At 41.8% G+C, this 24,093-nt stretch overlaps 1 protein-coding gene across 1 annotated transcript in view; it reads right to left on the reverse strand.

Annotated features, from left to right (window-relative positions):
- The window catches only part of LOC144270210 (uncharacterized), a 286,613-nt gene that overhangs the window by 73,982 nt on the left and 188,538 nt on the right, over positions 1 to 24,093 (reverse strand). Inside the window, exons 6-7 of the mRNA XM_077826532.1 lie at positions 13,175 to 13,297; positions 242 to 367 (exon numbers count right to left, since the gene is read on the reverse strand). Of these exons, the coding sequence (XP_077682658.1) occupies positions 242 to 367; positions 13,175 to 13,297 (249 nt within the window). The remainder of the gene's footprint in view (positions 1 to 241; positions 368 to 13,174; positions 13,298 to 24,093) is intronic.

The raw sequence follows: 24,093 nt of genomic DNA on the forward strand, positions 1-24,093 counted from the left end.
TTAAGGCATGTCCAGAATGACCAGGGATCTATGTAACCAGTAACAAGCTCATGGAAGTCAACAAAAGTGAACCTTGCTCCTCAAAAATTTTTATTTAATGCAGTCATTGAAAACCTATATCTGTTTCTGGCAAGATAGGTGTAAAATAAATTGTAAATAATATATTGTCTAATGCACAAAGGTATATGCATCATCTTTATCGCTCGTAAAGTGTGCTCACGTCAAGTGCTCTAGGACTTACTTTCACAGTGTTTGCCATCTCTCTTCAGCTGGTAGGGTGGATGGCAGTGGCACTTGTGGCGGACATCACTGATCTGAACGCACGCCTGTTCACAGCCCCCGTTGTTAACAGTGCAGGAACTGACAGCTGGAGCAAAGGAAGCATGAATGCATGAAAGATGTCAAAAACAGAGCTTCTCTGGAAACAACTCAAAGGGTACATTGCAGGGCAAAGTGCAGTGCAGTTTTCACTTCAGATAGGGCTTTGTGCCATCTGGGTCATCAGCAGGCACAGATTTAAGGGAAAGGCCCAGTTGGCAAATGAAGTGGTAGTACCTCAGTGATAGATTCTGGAGTTGGGGTGAGGCAGCCAGAAGGTGAGGGGGGAATGGAGCAGTGGCAAGGAAGAAATAAATGGCCAGCTAGGTACCAGAGAAGAGTTGGGAAAAGCTACAGAAGGGGATGAGAGCTGGAGTGGCCACTGGACCAAGCAGGATGTACAGGCTATTAGGGACAGATTTAGATTAGATCAAAGAGTTGCAACACAGACTGAAGCATTGCAACCCGTTGATGTGAGGTCTGGTCTACACCTAAAACATAGGTCGATCTAGCTACACCGCTGAAGGGTATGAAAATTCAGACCCCAGACAGATATAGTTAAGCCGACCTAAGCCATGGTATAGACACCACTAGGTTGATGGAAGAATTCTTCTGGCAACTTTAGCTACTGCCTCATGAGGGTGTGGCTTTACTACTGCGATAGAAAAATCCCTTCTGTGGCTGTAGCAAGTTTCTTCAGTCCAGCTCTATCCCCACATAGTTGCAGCACTGCAGCCGTGTCGCTGTAGCATTTGTCGTGTAGACAAACCGGAGATTAGCAAAACGGATAAGAGGCAGAATGTGAGAGAGTACGTGTGTGATTATATGTGTATACACACTCACAAATGTGTGCATACATGCACGTGTGGGTGAGGGAGCTATTCAGACTTTCAGGGGGAGATATTCATGGGGGTGTAGGTTCTGAACTGTCACGTGTTGCCAATTTTCATGATTTTATCATAAGGCTCACACTAAATGGTGTTTTTCATAAAGCCCAGTCTTCTGGAGTCATGGGATTGCATGAGAATCTCAGTTTTCATTTAAAAGAAAGACGTTTCTAGCCCTCATGGACACAGAGATATGCTTGAAAATTACCGGAGTGCACATTTAAGTAGAAAACAAATTAAAAAGAACCCCAATTTTTTTGGCTGAATTTCCATATTTTTAAGCCAATCATGATGTTTTGGCATATGACATGATTTTTGAACGCTTCAGACTAGCAATATTGGGCAGGGAGGGGGGGTGGAGTTCTCAGCCTGGGACATAGGCGTGTGTGTGAGGAGGGGCTCATTTTGAGTTCTGGGGTTGGGATGGAGGGAACAGACAGGGGCATGGTTTGGGTGTCTGGGCTGAATGCTGGAGAACATGGATTCAGCTGGTGGTGGCAGCAATAGTGTGTGTGTGGTGGGAAGACGGTAGGGTAAGAACCTGAATCCAGGGGCAGAGTTTGAGACTAGGGGAGGATAGGAAAGTGAGTCACAGAGGGGTAATTACTGTTTCCTCCACACTGCTATTAACTGAAAAGCATTGGAGTTTTTTTATTGTGTAGTGGGAGGTGAGGGGAGAAGGAAGTGGGTGTCTCTTTTTCTTCCCACCTACCCACCAAACCCACTTATGGGCCAGCAAAAAGCTTCCCTTTGATACCTTTGGCTATGGTCTCCCAGTTTTTCACTTTGATAACATGATCACACTCCAGAAGTCAGAAGTGTAGAGGGTGCTACCTGCAGTGCCTCCATTTATTTTGGGCACCAGCTGCCACTGTGTAAACTACATAATTTACAAATCAATCATTTCCCCTGTACTTACCTGGCAAGACCTGTACTCAAGACTCCGTGTTTGCCCCTCCGCAGCTGATAACAAAGCTTTGGATGCAGCACTTTCTGCTCTGCTCTTCAAAGTTGCAAAAAAAATGCAGACACCCTCAAACTCAGGGTGTGGCATAAAAATGGACATGAATATATGTGTAACTTTTAAATCTACTCATGTATCTGCTAGGGCCAAATCCTGGGAACAGATATACAGAACCCTGCCTTCCCCTAACCATTTCCATTGTCTAAGGGTTTCATCGCAATGGGGAGGGGCAGGGATCTGGGTTCTTAAACAGTTAATTTTTACATTTATTTATTTGTATATTTGTACAAAGTCTTTGCTGTTCATTGTTAGATGTATAAAATATCCCATGTGACTGGTACACACAGTCTCTTAAGAATCAGGCTCTAGAAGCATATGTCCATATTTTTATATTCTATAGTCTAAACTGACTAGAGAGAGGAACTGTAACCTCTGATTCTGATATGTTTTGCATTTAGTGACACGGCAAATCCTGGATGATAGTTTGGTAGGTAACATTTCTTTGTCTCCTTTACTCTTAACCCTGGTGAGAAGGAGCCCCACGTAACAAAAATGGATCCTGACAGTTCTAGTGTACAGAGCAGGAATAAGAGGCACCAGCTGACATAAGGAATTTATACATTAGCGTCAAAGAGCCATATTTGCCTTTCACTTCCAGTGGCATCAGAGGCAATAAACTACAGTGCAGTCAGTAGATTTCCAGACACCAATCAGTTCAACTTTAATGCAGATGTTAAGATATTCTACATGCTCAAGATGGGAGAAACAAAAAAAATATTGAGACATAAAAGGCTTTGGTTATTTTAATGACCTAATCCATAAAGAAGATCGACAGATCTAGAAATGGCTACAATATGAATGGAGATTTGTAGAACAAAAATCTAGGAAAGACGAAGAAATGGTGGAGGTTTCAGTGAGGATGGGATGATGGCAAAAAACAAAGTATCAGTGATCATCAAAGGACCAATGCACAAAACTGTACCTTCTACTACATGTAACTGAACAGGCCAAACTATTTTAGAGAGATTGATCTTGCCATGATACCTTCACAACAGTCATTAATGGGAATGGAAGAAGAGACCATACAAATTGGTTTCCTACAAAAATTATTATTTGGAGATACACTGTAGGCACTGGAATGGGGCATGGGGCAGTGAATTATATGGGCCCATGGTGCCCATGCTCCAGCAAATTCAGGGCCTGGAGGCCTGGATCCACCAATGTTCGGGGCCGGGTCTCTCCGTGCTGTGCTCCCTCGCCGGCCACTGCTGGCTACAGAAGGGAGTGGCACTGGCGGTAGGCTGAGGCAGTGCTGCAGCCAGCGCCTGTGGAGGGGAGGAAGCACACATGTGATGGCAGCCTTCCCCCCCCCCACCCCCACCCCCGGCACCCACTACAGGAGGCGAGGGGGCTTCCTGGACCTGAGAGGGGCCCGGCCCCCAGGAGCATCTGCAGTGACAGTGGTGCGAGGTGAGTGCTGCCAGGATGGGGGGCCCTCCCCCTGAGCTCCTGGCTGCCAGCAGGGGAGAGGGCTGGGGGGACTGTGCTTGCCTGCACCCCAAACTCCTCATTCCCAGCCCCATGTCCCCCCACATTGTGCAATATAGGGAAACTGTTAAACGCTTAATGTTTCAAGTCCATTTTTACATTATTTTAAAAAATATGTATCAGCTTACAAGGCAGGGATGTGTGTGTGTGGGGGGGGGACTTGTACCCATTCTGGGCACCATCAAAAATTATACAAACCTGTGGCCCCTGGAATGGGGTTCATAAGAGGTTATAATACTTTTATTGATTCAAAACTCTCTTTGATGCAATGGAAGCTGGATAGGGCTCAACTTGAAGAACTGGTGGGAGAACTTCAGCAAAGATCTGTTCAATAAAGCAGCCAACACATGGATGTTCATTAGAAGTTTGTCCCACCCTCTTGGGTCTGCAAAAACTGGCTACAGTCTTAGGAGAATGTGCCTACATATTCATTTGAAACCTCCAGGCCATATATATTGGAAACTCTGCCTTCCTCATATGGGTTTTTTTTTTCTTGCACTTTTGTTCCTCTAAATGCAGAGCCTTCAAAAAGAAAAATAATAGTGGGGGGGGGAAGTAAGCAGAGCATTTCAGTCTTCAGACAAGTTGGGTTTGGGTTCAGCCTAGAACTGGGCAAAGGTTTTGCGCAAAGGGATGTGGGTTTCTTCTATAGTCGAGAGAATAATTTTCCAAAACCAACGTATTTGGGGGAAGTAGCCTCTTTTTCTGCTTGATGAATATTCATGAGCAGATTGCTATTATCTCAAAAGTATTTGCATTTTCTGAACAAATATTGTTACAAATGTTTTACATTATTGGAAATTCTAGCTGTTTTGCTTAGTTGTGACAGGTCAGAAGAGGCACACATTATTGTTTCTGCTTTCTGATCAAATGAGTGTTCCAACATTTTTATATTCTGTCATAAATATAAAGGGAAGGGTAAACACCTTTAAATCCCTCCTGACCAGAGGAAAAACCCTTTCACCTGTAAAGGGTTAAGAAGCTAGGATAACCTCGCTGGCACCTGACCAAAATGACCAATGAGGAGACAAGATACTCTCAAAGCTGGAGGGGGAGGGAAACAAAGGTTCTCTTGGGCTGTGGGTTGCTTTTGCCGGGACTAGAGCAGGAATGCAGGACAGAACTCCTGTAAAAAGTCAGTATGCAATCTAGTTAGATATGCGTTAGATTCTGTTTTGTTTAAATGGCTGATAAAATAAGCTGTGCTGAATGGAATGTATATTCCTGTTTTTGTGTCTTTTTGTAACTTAAGATTTAGCCTAGAGCGATTCTCTATGTTTTGAATCTGATTACCCTGTAAGGTATTTACCATCCTGATTTTACAGAGGTGATTCTTTTACTTTTTCTTCAATTAAAATTCTTCTTTTAAGAACCTGATTGCTTTTTCATTGTTCTTAAGATCCAAGGGTTTGGGTCTGTGTTCACCTATGCAAATCAAGCCTTCCCCAGGAAAGGGGGTGTAGGGCTTGGGAGGATTTTTGGGGGGGGAAAGACGTTTCCAAGCAGGCTCTTTCCCTGTTATATATTTGTTAAGACGCTTGGTGGTGGCAGCAATAAAGTCCAAGGGCAAAAGGTAAAATAGTTCGTACCTTGGGGAAGTTTTAACCCAAGCTGGTAAAAATAAGCTGAGGGGGTTTTTTATGCAGGTCCCCACATCTGTACCCTAGAGTTCAGAGTGGGGAAGGAACCTTGACAGGGCCCCAGACTTTGACAAATCGTTCCTAGTAACCACAGATGTGTCCAAGAATGGTGTGGGAACAGTTTTAATGCAGGAAGGTCTGGATCAAGAATTCCACCCTGTAGTGTTTCTCAGCAAGAAGCTGTCTGAGAGGGAAAGCAACTGGTCAGTCAGTGAAAAAGAATGTTACGCCATTGTCTACGCTCTGGAAAAGCTATGCCCATACGTTTGGGGACAGCGTTTCCACCTGCAAACCGACCATGCTGCGCTACAGTGGCTTCATACCACCACAGGAAACAACAAAAAACTTATTCAGTGGAGTTTAGCTCTCCAAGATTTTGATTTCGACGTCCAACACATCTCAGGAGCTTCTAACAAAGTGGCTGATGCACTCTCCTGTGAAAGTTTCCCAGAATCAACTGGTTAAAATCATCCTTGAGATGTGAAAAATATTATTAGTCTTTATATACTTGGTAGTATATTTAGAGGTGCATGTGTTTTATTAACTCTGTTTTCTCCTAGAGCTCCAGGAAGAAATCAGAGCCAGCGTTTCACCCTATCTGTGATTTGGGGGCGTGTCATAAATATAAAGGGAAGGGTAAACACCTTTAAATCCCTCCTGGCCAGAGGAAAAACCCTTTCACCTGTAAAGGATTAAGAAGCTAAAACAACCTTGCTGGCACCTGACCAAAATGACCAATGAACAGACAAGATACTTTCAAAGCTGGAGGGGGGGAAACAAAGGGTTCTCTCGGTCTGTGTGTTCCTTTTGCCGGGACCAGAGCAGGAATGCAGGTCAGATCTCCTGTAAAGGGCTAATAAGCAATCTAGTTAAATATGCGTTAGATTCCATTTTGTTTAAATGACTGATAAAATAAGTTGTACTGAATGGAATGTATATTCCTGTTTTTGTGTCTTTTTGTAACTTAAGGTTTAGCCTAGAGCGATTCTCTGTGTTTTGAATTTGATTACCCTGTAAGTTATTTACCATCCTGATTTTACAGGGGTGATTCTTTTACTTTTTCTTTAATTAAAATTCTTCTTTTAAGAACCTGATTGCTTTTTCATTGTTCTTAAGATCCAAGGGTTTGGGTCTGTGTTCACCTATGCAAATTGGTGAAGATTTTTATCAAGCCTTCCCCAGGAAAGGGGGTGTAGGGCTTGGGGGGATTTTGGGGGGAAAGACGTTTCCAAGTGGGCTCTTTCCTGTTATATTTGTTAGACGCTTGGTGGTGGCAGCAATAAAGTCCAGGGACAAAAGGTAAAATAGTTTGTACCTTGGGGAAGTTTTAACCTTAGCTGGTAAAAATAAGCTTAGAGGGTTTTTCATGCAGGTCCCCACATCTGTACCCTAGAGTTCAGAGTGGGGAAGGAACCTTGACATATTTGAATTGTTTTACCAGATCCAACCAGCAGTCCATCCTGACCAGTATCCTGTCATTGACAGTGGCCAGTATCAGATGCTTCAGAGGAAGATGCCAGAATTTCCATAATGGACAATCCTGGAATAACATTTTAATAGGGAAAGTTTCTTCCTAACCCCTGCCAGTTAGTGTTTGGCTTATGCTCCGATGCATGAGAGTTTCTTATAGCCTTTATATTTTTTATCCTGTCTAAATAGTTGAAACTAAACAGTTCTAATCTTTTCATAGCTTTATTATGAGTATATTATGACCCTGTCTTTTCATATGTATCTCTCTCCATGCTACTGATCATTCTTGTCATTCGTCTCTGGACTCTTCAGTATTTATCTGTATCATTTTTGAGAGAAGATAACCAGAACTGAATATAGCATTCAAAATAAGATTTGAATACTTTTGTCACAATACTTGCATGTGTGGATTAAAGTTCAATTTCTTTGAATTGGGGAGGATTGGAAACTTGCCATCTGTGGTTATTTGTGTTAGTAGAAAACATGATTGCAAGTTGTTCACAGTAAGTAAATGAAAAAGGTCAAGCACATGGGCCAGGTCATTTGAATATTTGTCATTTCTTTCTGGGCATTATCATCTCTCTTTTTTCCCAAAGCAGTTTATCCATCTCGAGTCTGAAGTTGCTTGACCACTATGGGCCAAATTCTGTGCTCACAGTGCTATAATTCAGAAGTAACCCAATTGACTTCAGTGGGAATACCCTTGGTTCACCCTAGTATGAGCACTGGATTTGGCTACCTTCCCTTCATTCACTGAAAAATACCAATGGTTCCAGCCAAATCTGGACAGTTATTTCCCATATATTGGTGAGTTTGGTTTCTTGAACATGCTGCATTTCCCTTACCCGTTCCCCTAGTCTCCAAACAAATGAGCCAAGATATGATTTAAACATCTTCTTGCTTTGAATTGCTTTTAACTCCCCAAAATGTTGAACGCTTTGATTGTGTATAAACCCACAATGGAGCTAAAAGGACTAGTTTTTTATTTAAAAAAAATCCTCCCACATCCTGAATAATGGTATAGTTTGTGTTTGTTCTAGTTATGCCAATAAATGTATTGCTGCAAATACTAGAAACGACCAACACCACATTTAGCTATTCTTAAAGCATATCCAAGTGACTGAATGCATGAAGTGAAAGGAAGAAAAGATTATGCGTGAATGAATTCAGCAGATGTGACACAATCATACCTAATTGGGCTGTTTTTCTCATATTAACTAGACATTAAATGGGATTTAAAGCAATTAAAACAAACAGAACTGTTTTCTTCCCTAAATGTGTAGCTTTACAAAACATTTTAATCCTTTTTACCAAGTTTGACTACTGCTATTGGACTTGTGTGGTAATTTCCCTTGAGATACAAGGGAAATATCTTTTTATTTTTTTAGCATGACATGGAACTACGGATCTCTTTTAGTAAACAGCATCCAAGGTAAGGAAACCAGGATCTGGTAATCCTTTCACGAATGTAAAACTTGATATTGCATTCACTTCCACCAGATGAGATGTGGGTGCACATTGTGCTCTCGTTCACATCAATCTAAAACAGCAGAAGCTCTGTGCTATAATCAGTGGATTCATGCCAGTAAAACTGAGAGGAGGATTTGGACTCTCTCTCTCCCCCCAGCCTGAGGACTAAATTCTGCACTCGTTTATATGCCCACTCAGCCTCACAGCTGAAGTCAATCTGCAAGAGATCAGAATCTGGCCTTTCGCCTAATCCTTGTGAAGAAAGTAAGGACACAGTTGTTACCATTCATTCAAAACATTAAATAAATAAATAAATAAATAAGCAAGCGCACCCTGGGAGGCAAGCACATGTTAATTGCTAGTTTGCAGTGTTGGCCCCAGGATATGGGATTTCACCAACAGAAGTTGGAACAATCAAAGATATTCCTTCACCCACCTTGTCCCTCAAGTGCTAGTTGTTGTCAGGGTTCCCTCCCAACTCTGGGGTACAGATGTGGGGACCTTATTGTGGGGAAGCTTATTTCTACCAGCTTAGGTTAAAAACTTCCCCAAGGCAAAAATCCTCTCCTTGTCCTTGGATGGTATTGCTGCCACCACCAAGTGATTTAGATAAAAAATCAGGAAAAGGGTCACTTGGAGCCCCTATTCCCCCAAAATATTCCTCCAACACCCTTCACCCCCTTTCCTGGGGAGGCTTGAGAATAATATACTAACCAATTGGTTACAGTGTGAGCACAGACCAAACCCCTTGGTTTTTAGGACACTGAAAATCAATCAGGTTCTTAAAAGAAGAATTTTATTGATAAAAAATAGTAAGAGAATCACACCTGTAAAATCAGGATGGAAGGTAACTTTACAGAGTAAATAAAAAGATTTAAAACACAGAGGACTCCCCTCTGACTCTACTTCCCAGTTACAAAACAGGAATGAAATTACGTCTTAGCATAGGGAAAATTCACAAGCTAAAACAAAAGATAATCTAACGCATTTCCTTGCCCTTACTTACAATTTTTGTAACATTAGATGGATCATTTTAGGTATGTTTTCAGGAGATTTTTTACCTGCCTGGTCTCTCTCCATCCAGAGAGAAAACAAACAAAGAGAGCACAAACAAAACCTCCCCACGCCCCCCAGATTTGAAAGTATCTTCTTTCCTTATTGGTCCTTGTGGTCGGGTGCCAACCAGGTTATTTGAGCTTCTTAACTCCTTACAGGTAATAGGATTCAGTACATCTGGCCAGGAGGGATTTTATGTTACTGCATACATAAAGGTTGTTACCCTTCCCTTTATATTTATGACAATTGTCAATCAGAAATAATACACCATTTTAAGATTCTTAAATTAAAAAGCAGCATCCTTTCTTCCCTCAGCCATGTGGCCTTTGGCAAAGATACTGTGGGGAGGAAACCACCACAGACTGAAGCTGGCACAGCAGCTTCAGGAATAGCTTAAGCAGGTTTACATTCCTGCGGTTTCCACAAATTAGTGTTTTCTGGCCAAAAATCATGTTGTTGAAAAACTGCTGACCAGCTCCGGCCATCAGATTGCTTTCTGCAGTTTCACTCTGAACATTCTCTCCCTTCTGCAGACTGGATGTTTGCTCCACACTCTCCCTCTTGATTTCCAGTCTCTTCCAGCCCCTTCCCTTCTTTAATGTGTCTCCCGTGGCTCTTTGCAGCACATGATATTAAAACACTGTGTGATTTAATTATTAACCAACCTAATTTATTAAACAATCAGGATGCTTTTACTACATTACTACCCAATTGGTCAGTCCTTTTGCTGTGAGACTAATAAATAGTAAATGAAACAATGAATTCACACTATTGTGGCTCTTTTGGGTAACAATGATCGCTAATTTGGCTCCTGACCCACTGACGTCTAAGGAAAGGAGTACTATAGTGGCACCTTAGAGACTAACCAATTTATCTGAGCATAAACTTTCGTGAGCTACAGCTCACTTCATCGGATCCGATGAAGTGAGCTGTAGCTCACGAAAGCTTATGCTCAAATAAATTGGTTAGTCTCTAAGGTGCCACTAGTACTCCTTTTCTTTCTGCGAATACAGACTAACACGGCTGCTATTCTGAAACGTCTAAGTGTCATTGTACTACCTAATAGGCACTACCATAATAAACATGATTATAAATAAATAAAGACTTCATTCTTGTGACCAAAACTTGCTATCTGGTACTGTTTGGTGGTGTAAGTCAGTGGTTTTCAATCTGTCTCGACTACTCTGTCTCTTTCAGGAGTCTGAAGCCCGAGCCCTGCTGCCTGAGGCTGAAGCATATAACTTAGCTTCGTGGGAGACTCCTGTGGCATGGGGCCCTGGGCAATTGCCACCACATAATGCCGGCCCTGCACTTCTGATCCTCCCCTTAAACCTATCCTGAGACTCCCCTGGGGTCATGATCCCCAGGGTGATAAACACTGATCTAGATGAGTTGACGTACCCCCGGAAGATCTCTGCATACCCCAAGGGGTACACATGTCCCTGGTTGAGAACCACTGGTCTACATGAATAGAGTTTGGTAGTGTCAGGCCAGTTCCTAGTGGGCAGGATTCAGTAAAAACTGTCATCACAACTGGAACCCCCTACCACAGTCTGAGCAGAGAAGCAAAGGCCTTGGAGAATCACCCATCCCCTTTCCCAAGATATGACCCCTCCAGGTCAGAGTTGAGTAATGCAGTGTGTGGAAGACAGCACTGCTACTGCCTACACTCTGCCAGTAATAACTGTAATAATCAGGGCACCATTGAGACAACTTGCACAATCACTAAATTCACATATAAACTTTAGTAGTAGTAGAAGTAACCTATAATCTGGGGTTTTTAGGAATAGGTTAAACAAAAAGCAATGTCCTTTGTCTGTAGCCTTTTCTTTTTTAAAACTCTGGCTCTTGTACCCAGTAGTACAACACTGATTTTGTTGGCTGAGCAAAGCAAAGTCTTACACACTTGAGTTGAGTGTTATATCTTCATCACCAGCAGGACTGCAGCAGATCAAGGAGTTGGTCTAGGACTGAAATGTAGCTGTTCAAGGACAGTTTTAGACACTCCTGTGGGAATTCTGCACCAGTGCTCCATGAAGAATTTGTGCAGAATTAATGTTCTGCACAGAATTTCATATTTCCCTGAAGAATTGGTGCTGCAGAGCTGCTGTCCAACTCTAGGGGCCGCTGGACTCAGCAGACCATATCTGTCTAGATCCCAAATACAGTGGGGGAAGGGAAGGTGGAGGGTGCCGGGCAGCTGTGGCTCCCAGCATGTCCTGAAGGAATGAGGAAGCATGCAGGAAACTCTGTACAAATCGGGTCCCAGCATCACGCTGTTTCTCTTTCTCTGGATCCCTGGGGGGTAGGGGTATGGGTTCTCTGGGAATGCGGGGGGGAGGGGCGTGTCCCATAGCTGGGCTCTGGGAGGAAGGTGGTGCGATATCTGGGATGGGGCTACCCTACAGCTGGGCTTTGCGGAGTAGGAGGTGTGGGTGTCAGACACCACAGGGGAAGAGTTTTCCCCCAAGATGTGCCCTGCTGGCACACCCAGACTGAGGCACCCACCAAAAGCATAATAGAGAAACAGGAACTGGGTCAACGTAGGGTTTTCTTTAACTTTCTCCTCTTGGGAGAATTTTTGTTGTTGTTTGTATTGTTACAGACATACTTTCTGACTGTATTTTGAAATAAATTACCAAAATAATTGAAACTGGTGCGATTATATTGTGTTATTTTGACAAATAAAATATACAGAATTTTGTAGAATTTTAAAATACTGTGCATAGAATTTTAAATTTTTTGGTGCAGAATTCCCTCAAGGGTATTTAGAGAGTGAGGCAGCTACACTCTTAGTGAGGAACAGATTGAGGAGTTTGAGGGAGCTATGGCTACAGTGGGAATAAAGAACTATCCATACTCGATCAAAGGTGTACAGCACTATCAACCAACTAAACGACATCACGGAATGCACTTAGCTCCAGAAGCACAGACCTCTACTCCGTGAGTTAAAGGTTCAGCACAAAATAAATACTGCAGCATGTGGCCATGATTAAGAGTTCTGTGTGCATCATGCATTTATCCCAATATGTTCTGTGGATAAGATTTTAAACAAAACCCAAACAAACATACAGAACCTGGTACCTTGAGAAATATTTAAATGCTGACCTATTTTTAACATAAAAATTCATAACAAAGGAGAAGTTAAGGAAGAGGGAGTGGGTGCAGGGGGAAGGCTGGTGATTTATGCACTCACCATAAGTCAAAATGGACCTTTGAGGCAGTATCTAAATAATTCTTACCCCGTGGAAAGGATCCGCCACCTTACTCAAAAAAACTACCTTCAACACCAGCTGTTTCTCCAGCTACCACCCTCTCTCCCTTCAAACTCATCTAGTGGGCAGTTTACAACTGTTGCCTTGAGTTCCTCTCCTCCAAGTCAAGCCTTGATCTCCTCCAACTTCTCTGCCCACTCTACTTCATTAGACCTGCTTTCACCAGTCATTAATGACCTCTTGTCCGTATCTTAGAACTTCTACTTCCACATCATCCTCCTGACCTCTTTGTGGCTTTCAACATGGCTAATGACACCCTCTTGCTTGACATGCTCTACTTCTCTCCCTCAGCTTTCATGACACAATTTGTGAAATCTCACAGGGTCAGAGCCTGAGGTGGTATCTCTGCTTATCGTGCGGTTATTACTTACAGCAAAATATCCATCATTGGTTAGGTTAGAGAACAGAACTCAATGTTGGAAAAGTCTGTAATTGTTTGTATTTTTTTCCCAATTTTACTATAGAAAATAACACACCCTGTTTTCCCACACTTGTAACTCTCTTTTCCCTGAAATAAGCCTCAAGCTAGGTGTAATATTTACTTACCTAGGCAGGTGCGTCCATCAGCATGGAGTCTGTATCCCATATCGCATATGCAATAGAAGGAGTCTGGAGTGTTAACACAGCTCTGCTGGCAGCCTCCATTTACTACTGCACATTCATTAACATCTAGAGAAGGAAGACAGATGGCGGAGATTACAATGTCATTTCAATGTCAGCCTCAGAGAAGATACATTATTTCTCTTGGACAGTAGATAGCATGTATGTAGGGCAGCTCTTATATTGATGCTGCAGCTGATCTTTACATTGATCTAATTTGCTTCTGATGAATAAACAAAACGTTGAAGATGGAAACTTTGAGCTCTTTGAAGTTCCAGAGAACTGGCATTGCCTGGCTTCTCTCTGCTTCAGAAGTACTTGATAATTGGACAGATCTGTGACACGCATGCTTCCTTGGGAGCAGGAAAAAGATATAGGGAAAGAAATACAATATCCCAACACATATAAGCTTGCAGTCACCATGGGATAAACATCTGGCATTTGAAGATGCTGTATGAAGAGTTCCTTTTGTGTCAAGCCCTTAACTCTACTAGTTGGGGTCCTCATGGGCAATGAGGCAGAGTACTGAAGAAGAAGGGGAAAAAAAGACATGTAAGAACACAGGTAATGTTTTAATTTGTTAATAAAGTATTTCTTTCACTAATTTTATCTATTTTGGGCCTGCACTTGCTTCTACTGAAGCCAATGGGAGCCTTAGAATTGACTTCAGTGGAAGCAGGAGCAATATCTTGCGTCACACAACTTCTGTGACCTCTATTTCCTTGAACTCTAGCTGATGTTCTTGATGGTTACCTTAATTTTTTTCCTTTCTCAAATGTCCTGAGAATCTCGGAAGAGCTGTTATCCACTCATCACCTCTGAGCACAAAGCAAGCAATTTTCTACGTCTCTCACTTCATAAAAGCGCTTTGTGCTATACTCTGGGCTATACCTCAAATTTCTCTCAGAAAAAGAGGGGAAATGCCACTGAATCAGCTTGAGAACATTTCTTAAATCTTTTGCCTGACAGTAAGGGTAAGTTGGAAGGACAAGCTTGATTACATTTGCAGCCATAGTAGGTTTTAAGTAGATCCGCAAAACTGAACGTTTTACAAGGTTCTGAAGGGTTCTGGATAAGCAGCTTCCATATCTTTTCAGCAACACTACCAGAGTTTATTGGAGTATTGATGCCACTGAATCAAAAATCACCACAGAAGTATCTAGGGGGGTCTGATCCAAAATTTATGGAGACTCCTGTTTGCTTCAACAGGCTTTGGATCAGGTGCTAGGAGTGCCCGAAAATGCTTACCTATCCAGCCACACATAAATGGAATGTGGGTGAGGAGCCTGGGTTTCAAGGCAATACAGGCCTTGCCTACTCTGGTGGCGGTGTCTAGGGTATGGGTAACTACATGCCACAGTGAAAATAAGGTTGCATCCACACTGTGGTGTGTAGTTACACATGGCAGCGAAAGGCTCCGGAAAAGCTGCCAGACCCTTTTATTGTGGCGAGGAAAGGCTCTGGCACTGCCAGAGCAGTGCCTCACCATCTACACTGCTATGTACACCTGTGCTGGGAGGGCGTGAAATATGTACTCTACTTCCTGCCATAAGCGTAGGCATCACCTAAGAGGGAGCCCATAAAGAGAGTTAAGTCTGAAACTGTTACTGGGGGGAAATGTATTCTGAATGAGAAACACTGCGTAGAGAGACTCAGGAAAATGAGGCCAGAGAGGGAGATTTTTTTTCATTATATGTTTGAAGAAAAGTGTCTGGTTTTTATATTCACATTGTTATATTTCTGCTTTGCATTTAACTTTTTATGGTTTATGTTTAATACTTTTATGTTTATTTCATTTTAAAAAATCTAATAAAAATTAAATGAAAAAGGAAAAGTTTTAAAGATGACTCAGAAAGACAAGACTTCCTGAGCTTCTCCTGGCCATAAGGAAATGTTTTTATAATGTTCAAAGTTAATATTTCACATGTGAAATTCACTCATCTAACCTAAAGCCCTGGTGCCGACTAGTGTTTAAATTCAGACCAGTTGCCTATATACATCACTTACCACCCCCTCTCTCAAATATGCTATTTTATTAGGCTACATACTGTATACTTCCCTCTGGCTAGAGACATCTGGAATCCTTTTCTTATTAAGAGAAGTTGTTTGAAATGTAAACAGTAAACAGAGCATGCTATTCATTTTCATGTATATTACACAATGTCATGTTAAGAAAATTCATTCATGAACCTTTTTCTCATTGATAATAATACATCAGGAAAGCCACACAATCCACTTCTTTAAAAATGCTGAGAAACTGTGTAAAAATAATTGTCAAGATAATTACAAGCTACTGTTACAAGAATCCTTTTATCTGCCCAATAAATGACGTTTTCACCTTAAATCATATGTCCAGTTACTGCTAAAAAGTATCAAGAGAAAATTAAAACCCAGAAATTAGTTGCCAAAATGCTTTTACCAACTATGGCAAAGAATTTAAAAACAAAAACAAAAAAACAAACAAAAAATGAACAACAAGGTTAAAGAAAAAACTAGGAAGCAGCAGAACTATGAGACATAATATTAGGCGTTTTCCTCAAGAATCTTCATTCCTGTGAACTCTCAAGTATACAACAAAAGACAAATTATCTAACATGCAAAATATGGCTGTAAAATGGGATGCCTGCTCTTCTTAATAAATGGAAAGGACACACAAAGGTCAAGATATTATTAACAAAAGCAGTGTCCTAAAGTTCGAGGCCTAAATCCAGTTTTAAATGTTTAAATAAGTGACTTGATTTTCAAGAAGGGCTGTGCATCCAACAGCTCCAACAGACTTCTGTGATCCTTTAAACGTTGTTCCTACTTTTCTCTATAGGTCAACATTTTACTTGAGTTGAAGACATAACTCATCAACCTCACTTTGATGCACTGGTTCCTCATTAACTTCTCCGATGTTTCAATATTTCTAGAGCTACAAGTCCAACTTCTGTGGGAGCTGCTGGGTGCTTAGCACTTTTGAAAAATCAGGCTATTTGTTTCAGTGCTTAAGTAAGGACTTAGGCCCCTAACTTTAAGCCCCCGTTTTTTTAAATCTTGGCCAAAATCCTTTGCAGGCAACAAATACGTTAATAAAGATCCCATTTTTGTTTACTTCAAAGAACACTTCTTTGCTGTCAATGAGTTTTGGAGAGTAATACATTAAAAGACAAATGATTATGTTTCCCTGCAGCAGGGGAAAAAAGGGTGCAAGATCAATGAGTGTGGGACACAATAATTCCATGGCTGTCTTCTTGGGATGCTATGTTAATGATAAAGTTGACAGTGGGCAATCCCTTTAATTTAAGGCTTTCTCTGCAGGATCAATATTTTATTAAATAAATGTTGAGAGATTCCTTCATGGACTACAGATACCAAGAAACACACAAGACACAGCTGCCTCTCATTAACTCCTGCATCTCAGGAACAGGAAACTGCTTTGCCCCCAATTATAGAAAAAATTGCCGTAATTATTTAGTCTATTAAGCATTCTGAGGGCCAGATGCTAACCCTAGGACACGGTCTACACTTGAGTATTAACGGTGTATCTATTTCGGAGAGGGATGTGATTCTTTTTACCACCTAGCTATACTGGTGTGACCTCTGGTGCGGACCGAGGCTTTGTCTACACTAGCACTTTTGTCAATAAAAAATTTGTCGCTCTGGGGTGTGAAAAAAAAAACACCCCACCCTGACCCCCTTTATAAAGTACCTTAGCTCGAACAAAAAGGTCTCATTGCCTTCTCCATCATGTTTCCTAAACCTCAATTCCAGACCCCCATGAGTTCTCGGGGAAAAGGAGTGGCAGATGTTGCATTTGGCGGAGATGAGGGCCTCACCCAGGCACTAGAGGCCGTGTTGATTTTCAGCACTCACAGAAAAGGAGTAAGGGCAAGAAACAGAGTTTTTGAATCCTGGAACTCTGGGCATAATCCCAGCCTTCACAGTGGGGACAACCCTGAGGGTGGTGGTGAAAGGGGGAAATAACTATCTAATAACACTATCTTAGAAAAATAGTGAAACAATTTACAATATATTTACAGAAATAACACAGGAGAAAGGAGCTGAGGACATCAAAGATTCCTACTCAGACTATGCGGTGGTAAGAAGGAACTGGAAGGGCATTGTTCCATACCACTCTTTTAGGCCTTTGGGTCAGTGCATGAGGTAAAGTATATGTGTAGGCCAATGGACACTGCTTGGAGAAAATTCCAGACTCAGGCACATGGGGTGTGCATGTGTACCCACAAGTGGAATACACATGGGGATCATCACTCGAAGAATTCAAGCTAACCACACGCAGCTAATGTGACTCTTCATTGGTTTGTACTGAAGGACAAACTGTATGTCTTTTAGAAAAGTTGCACATGAAAAATACCTTGCTGCCTGAGGTTTCGAATGACAAGAAAGACGTATGGCAGTGCCGATCTTCTTTTTTTCTTCTTATAATATGCCATGAGCATCAGTTTGGTTTATCCATTCCAAAGAATGTTTAAATTGCATGAATGGTAGTTTCATGATGTGAAAATAACATATGTTACCATTTTCTATTCATTTAGACAACTTTTCTTTGCACAATGTGTGTTCAAAACAGTCATTAAATAACACAGATGCATAAAAAGAACCAGGATGGCTTCCTAGTCGCTGATGCTTCACCTAGGCATCAGTCCCAAAAGAGACCATATTAGCCCAAAATTGACAAAATAAGTTTTTTTAGAGAGTGCCATTAAGGGACAAATGTATACGTGGTGTAAGGGCTTGTCTAAATATGAAGTTAACTGTTTCTGATTAACTCCATGAGATGACACCCTTACTGTAGAATAAGAGTGCCTTGTTCCTGTTTCGCTTAACTCACTGGATTTATATACCCTCTAAGAGTGGGTATAAATAAGTCTAAGAGTAGAGTAGTTATGAGGAATAAGAGTGTCAACGAGCTATTATGTTGGAATTACTGTCGCTTATACCAAGCTGAATTTGAAAATGTCCATGCTGTATTGACAATTTACACCTATCCACTCATAAATCTATGTATTAACATCAATATTTTAAAGTCCTGAATACATATATTTCAACTGATACATTCTACAGTACAGTGGCTTACTATAGTTGGGGTTTCTTTTTGACTATCATTTTGAGATTTGATTGCATGATTTTTGAAATACTGAACATTTGCTTTATTGGTTTTTTCATGAGGGAAATGCCAATTTGTCTAGCCCTCAGAAGAAAACGTAACAGCTGTGATGGGCAAAGTTTAAGACTGCATAAAAAAATAGTAACAAAAGTTCCCCTGAGAGAAAAGTAGAAATACTGATTATAGAGAACAACCTCTTTCTGCTTCCCACATACCCATACTGGTGGAAGGGAGAGTACTGGCAAAAACTATCAGATTTTAAACTGCAAATCTGAGCCATAACATCTGTATTTCTAACAATTTTTACATATTATGAGAAAGGAAAACAATACAAGATATATACCTGTAAAAATAATGTAAGAAGAATAGCAATTGCCTCAGTAAGACAAAAGTAACCACTGAAACTAGAGGACAAGAAGTGGCTTCTTTCACACCTCAGTTTTTTTTTAGTCTTAACCTACACTAATTCAATAAGTGTCATGTTGTCCCCTGTCGTGGCTGGTCTACTAGAGGACAACAGCCTACAATTGCAACTATCTGATAGAGTTTACTCCCTTACATCAAGTGGTAGAGGTCTGTGCTGCAGTCCTGACTGTCCAGGTTCAGGCCCTGCTGCTGACCTAGGTAGGGAACCCTTATAAAAAGTGGTGCCTAGACAAGCTTCTCCTCACAAGGATAATAAAGGAAATAGTTTGAACAAATTGTGCTGAAGGGGACGATGGGTACATCTCAATATCTAGCACATGGATAAAGTCAAAAGTAATATCAAGATTCTTAACCTGACTAACCCCCTGTGAAGGAATCCCCTCAGTAAATGGGGAACAGAATGGAAAGAGCCCCTTGTCATAGCAACGAATCTAGTCAGCACCACGGCTTTTGTGTACCCACAGTAAAGGACGAGGTACTTCTCACCAATATCTACTTAGGCTTTGTCTACACTGTGGCGCCGTGCTGTCAAAGGGATGTGAACTGTAGTGCGCACCAAAATGTTGTGCTCCAACTGCCCCATGTGGATGCTGCTGGTGCAAACTAAAAGGTTCCCAGTTCACATTAACATAGTCCTCTTTCTAACAGGACTACAGGAATGCCAACTTGGTACCTTTTAGTTCTCACACCAGTGTCTACGATGGGCAATAAGAGTGCACATTTTTGGTGCACTCTGCAATTCACACCTCCGTAGTCCACACTGCAGTAGACAAGCCTGTGGTGTGTTTCAGCGGGTCACCTTCTAGTAGCTCTCCCAGTGACTGTAACAACCTGGCACAAAATTACAGAGGAAGGAGTTACCCTTTACATCAAACGAGAGAGGCCTGAGTTTTAGATGTTGCGCTGCGTTGCCTGCCTACCATGACTCATTAACCTACACAGAATTCGCTCAATTTTTGTTCCTTTTCTCCATACTTCTGTCTACTGTCCTTAGACTGTAAGCACCTCAGGGCAGGGACTGTCCCTTCTCAGTATCTGGAGAGTGCCTAGTACAGGAAAGAAGGGTCCAGCCTCTGCCCCTCTGGGTTCTAAATTCTTAACCCCCTAGGGTGTCTGTGTTAAGGAGGAACTATTTGTATTTGACTATGAAGTGAAGATTTATTTCCTGATCACTTCTTTTCCAGGAGTGGAGCGGAATGAAGAGCCTCTGAGTTGCTGCTTCTTTAAGAGGAGGGGAAGTGGTACTAAGAAAGCAGGCAGCTGGCACCAGGTAGTCTTCACAAGTGTGGGAGGGCAAGGGCAGCAGGCAACCACCACAGCAGGTGGTGCAAGAGGACCTGGGATCCTACAAGAGGGAGCATTTGGAAGAGGAGCAGCAGCAGCAGTCTCACAAAAAATAGAAGGCAGCAGCAACTAATTTTGGGGGAGCGGTACCCCAATTAATTGAAAATAACAATGGCCCAGTGATTAGGGCTTGGGAGATCAGGTTCAGTTCCTTGTTGTGCCACAGTTTTCCCATCTGACTTTGGGTAAATGACTTAGTCTGTGTGCCTCAGTTCCCTGTCTGTAAAATGGGGATAATACAGTCCCTACCTCACAGGGGAGTTGTGCAGATAAATACGTTAATGACTGTGAAGCATTCAGATACTATGGTTATGGAGGCCATATAAGTGATGGATGGATGGATGATTGATTTTAGGTGAGTCTCACTAATTGATTAATTGATTTTGGGGAAGGAGCACTTGAGGGAGAATAGCGTCCCTCCCCCCCAGGCTGAGAAGTCTGAATACCACTCCCTTGCCACACTGCAGGTGCTGCCACAAACAAATCATTCCTGAAAGTCTGGGCTTGGCCCCCGCTAAGGACTGGTTTCTGTATGTAGGCTGTCATATTCATTCTGCAGGCATTCCCCAAGGAAGTCAATGTTGTTAACACTGTTACCTTTTTATTTACCCATTTACTTTTATACATAAATAGTAACACAAATGGTTAAGTAAAGAGATCTCAGAAGAGAAATTAATTGGTGTCTGAATTTTTGTTTTTAGCAGACATTCAGTTTCTGACATGCCAGTCTCCTCTTAGATAATTGAACAGTGGGTCAGCACAACAAACGGTACTGAGCCCTTCACCCTCTATTCCTATATGAAAACCATATGTTGTAGCTGGGAACTCTGCAGACTGTAATGAAAACTGTCCATTTAATTTAAACAAAGTCAAGAAAGAAAGCTATTTTAAATTCAATAAAGAGGCCATTTGAAAGTGTAGACTCCATGGAAGACAAACTTAACAATTCACTTGATAGCTAGAACTATTTCTAATCCTCTTTTTGATATGGAATGGTATGAAGCCTCGGGAGTCAAGACACCTCACTGCTTGGCCCTCATAATATGCAGAGAAAATGAAAGTGTCAGTTGAACGAGAAAAAGGAAAAGCATCTGTTTGATAGCTATGTAAGCCTGTGATATGTAAACTGCTTTGGATTCAAGCAGCCCTAATTAGAGTTTCAAGGCATTCTTCATCAAAAATATGTATATACACACATATGAGAATTAAGCAAGTTTTGGGACTGAATACTTTGCAGGAAAGTCAGGGTAAGAGATTAAAATAAGAAATTGGATAATTCTCAAGGACAGACCGCAGAGAAGCACGGTGACATTTTCACAAAGCAGCGAAGAAACACCTCTTTTCACATTTCAGATGAGAGCAATTTTGTTCCTTCTTCATCAACAACACTAGAACTCTCTTGTTCAGACTCTTGGAACTGTATGTAAAATTTGAGAGAGGGAGGTCAAAACACCTGTCAAGGTTCCTCCCCCACTCTGAACTCTAGGGTACAGATGTGGGGACCTGCATGAAAAACCTCCTGAGCTTATCTTTACCAGCTTAGGTCAAAACTTCTCCAATGTACAAAATATTCCACCCTTTGTCCTTGGATTGGCCGCTACCACCACCAAACTAATACTGGTTACTGGGGAAGAGCTGTTTGGAAACGTCTTTCCCCCCAAAATACTTCCCAGAACCTTGCACCCCACTTCCTGGACAAGGTTTGGTAAAAAGCCACACCAATTTGCCTAGGTGACTACAGACCCAGACCCTTGGATCTTAAGAACAATGAACAATCCTCCCAACGTTTGCACCCCCCCACTTTCCTGGGAAATGTTGGGTAAAAAGCCTCACCAATTTGCATAGGTGACCACAGACCCAAACCCTTGGATCTGAGAACAATGAAAAAGCATTCAGTTTTCTTACAAGAAGACTTTTAATAGAAATAGGAGTAAATAGAAGTAAAGAAATCCCCTCTGTAAAATCAGGATGGTAGATATCTTACAGGGTAATTAGATTCAAAACATAGAGAATCCCTCTAGGCAAAAACTTAAGTTACAAAAAAGATACACAGACAGAAATAGTTATTCTATTCAGCACAATTCTTTTCTCAGCCATTTAAAGAAATCATAATCTAACATGTACCTAGCTAGATTACTTACTAAAAGTTCTAAGACTCCATCCCTGGTCTATCCCCGGCAAAAACAGCGTATAGACAGACAGAGACCCTTTGTTTCTCTCCCTCCTCCCAGCTTTTGAAAGTATCTTGTCTCCTCATTGGTCATTTTGGTCAGGTGCCAGAGAGGTTACCTTTAGCTTCTTAAGCCTTTACAGGTGAGAGGAGCTTTCCCCTGGCCAGGAGGGATTTCAAAGGGGTTTACCCTTCTCTTTATATTTATGACAACACCATTAGTGTCATTGCTACCATTAAGCACAAAGATATTTTGGCACCACTGTGCCACTGTTTGTCTCCAGCCCAACCCATATCTCCCTATGAAATCCATACACATAGGCAGAGATTGTGAGTGAAGAATGTTGCTAGAAGAGGTAAACTATATAAGGGATGCAACCACAAGAACCACTGACCAGAAAAACAAAACACCAATAGCTTTATCTACACAGAACAAGGAATGATATATACAGTAAATTGTGTTTATTGTGCAGAAAGGTTGTATAGGAAGGTGTGATGGGGTGTTCACAGGGGTTAAAGGAGACTGAGGAAAGGCCAATTAACTGGATAGACTACAGCTAAGGGGAACTGACTGGCCTAAGGAACCCCTGAATAATGACAGAACCTAGCTTGGAAGGAACAGGTGGGCCTAGGATAAAGCCACGAAGCTAGCAGTAGAATGGGGCTTCAGTGAGGGAGCCTGTAGCCACTCTCTGGACAGTAGGGAGACAGAAGGAAAACTAGGTGGAGAGGGTGTAGGAAAGGGTAGTAAGGTTTCAGAAGGTGCAGACCTTCCGGAGGGGGAAAAACACAGTGACCTGGCAGGAGGGCCAAGTCACAAAGACAGAACACCCTGAGTCGCAGACGGTGAGAGAGAGAGGGAGGTAGCAGGTGTACAGCGAACAGCAGAAGGGGATGTTGTACCTGGAAAGAGCTAATCCCTAGAGTGGCCAGGAGGAGGCACCCTAGCAGGGAGAGGACCCCCACGACAGAAGGCTTGTCTACGCACCATGAGAAGTTGAAACAAGACAACTAAACACTCACGGAAGTTCCACATGCAGGAAGACTCGTCTTAAATTCAAGTGGGTCAAAGTTATCACTGTCACCAACAGATTTGATTCAACCTTATTTTCAACTTTTTCTAATGTGAAGTGTGCTTGTAGAAGCAGCTACAGGACCCTGTCATGCCATCAATTTTTAAACAAAAACTTCTCAAATCAGAATCCGTTCCCAACTGGCAGGAAGTCAACAGAGAGTTCTGCTTGAAAACAGACAGTGTGATATGGCCGGTTGAACGCCGTACAATTCAAAATCTTCAGACAGTGAGGGTAAAAGGTGTCAAGAAAGGTGTCCATCAGTACCTCCTCTCAGCAGGACATGACACCGTTTGAAAGGAAATAATTATGGAATAAAAATAGAGAAAAATAGGCATCTTATGAAAACATCTTCTTTTTGTTAACAGCCCTCTTGCTGAGCTCAGTAAGTGGCTTCAGAACAGCATGGTGGGTAGAGAGGTTCCTCTTATCACACAGTAAGTAGGATATACAACAGCACTATGATCACACAAAGGCCCTCATAATGTGATTTGTCCTCAGCTTCAGTATATACTCGCTGTGTCTGAAAGGCGAATGCTGTTTGTCACAAACGTGTCCTACTTCAGTTGGTAAATAGCCTTATGTCATTTTGTGGATGGATTTGTGCTGTAAACCAGTTGGCGCATAAGCCATCATGGTACAAACAGATTTGGTACAACTGCTATCAATCAAAATTATTTTATTAAGTGTGAGTCGCTCACATAATGCAGCAGTTACACTTCGAAGATCTCTAAACTGATTT

This window comes from Eretmochelys imbricata, chromosome 9 (genome assembly GCF_965152235.1).
Source record: "Eretmochelys imbricata isolate rEreImb1 chromosome 9, rEreImb1.hap1, whole genome shotgun sequence".
Classification (NCBI taxonomy): Eukaryota; Metazoa; Chordata; order Testudines; family Cheloniidae; genus Eretmochelys; species Eretmochelys imbricata.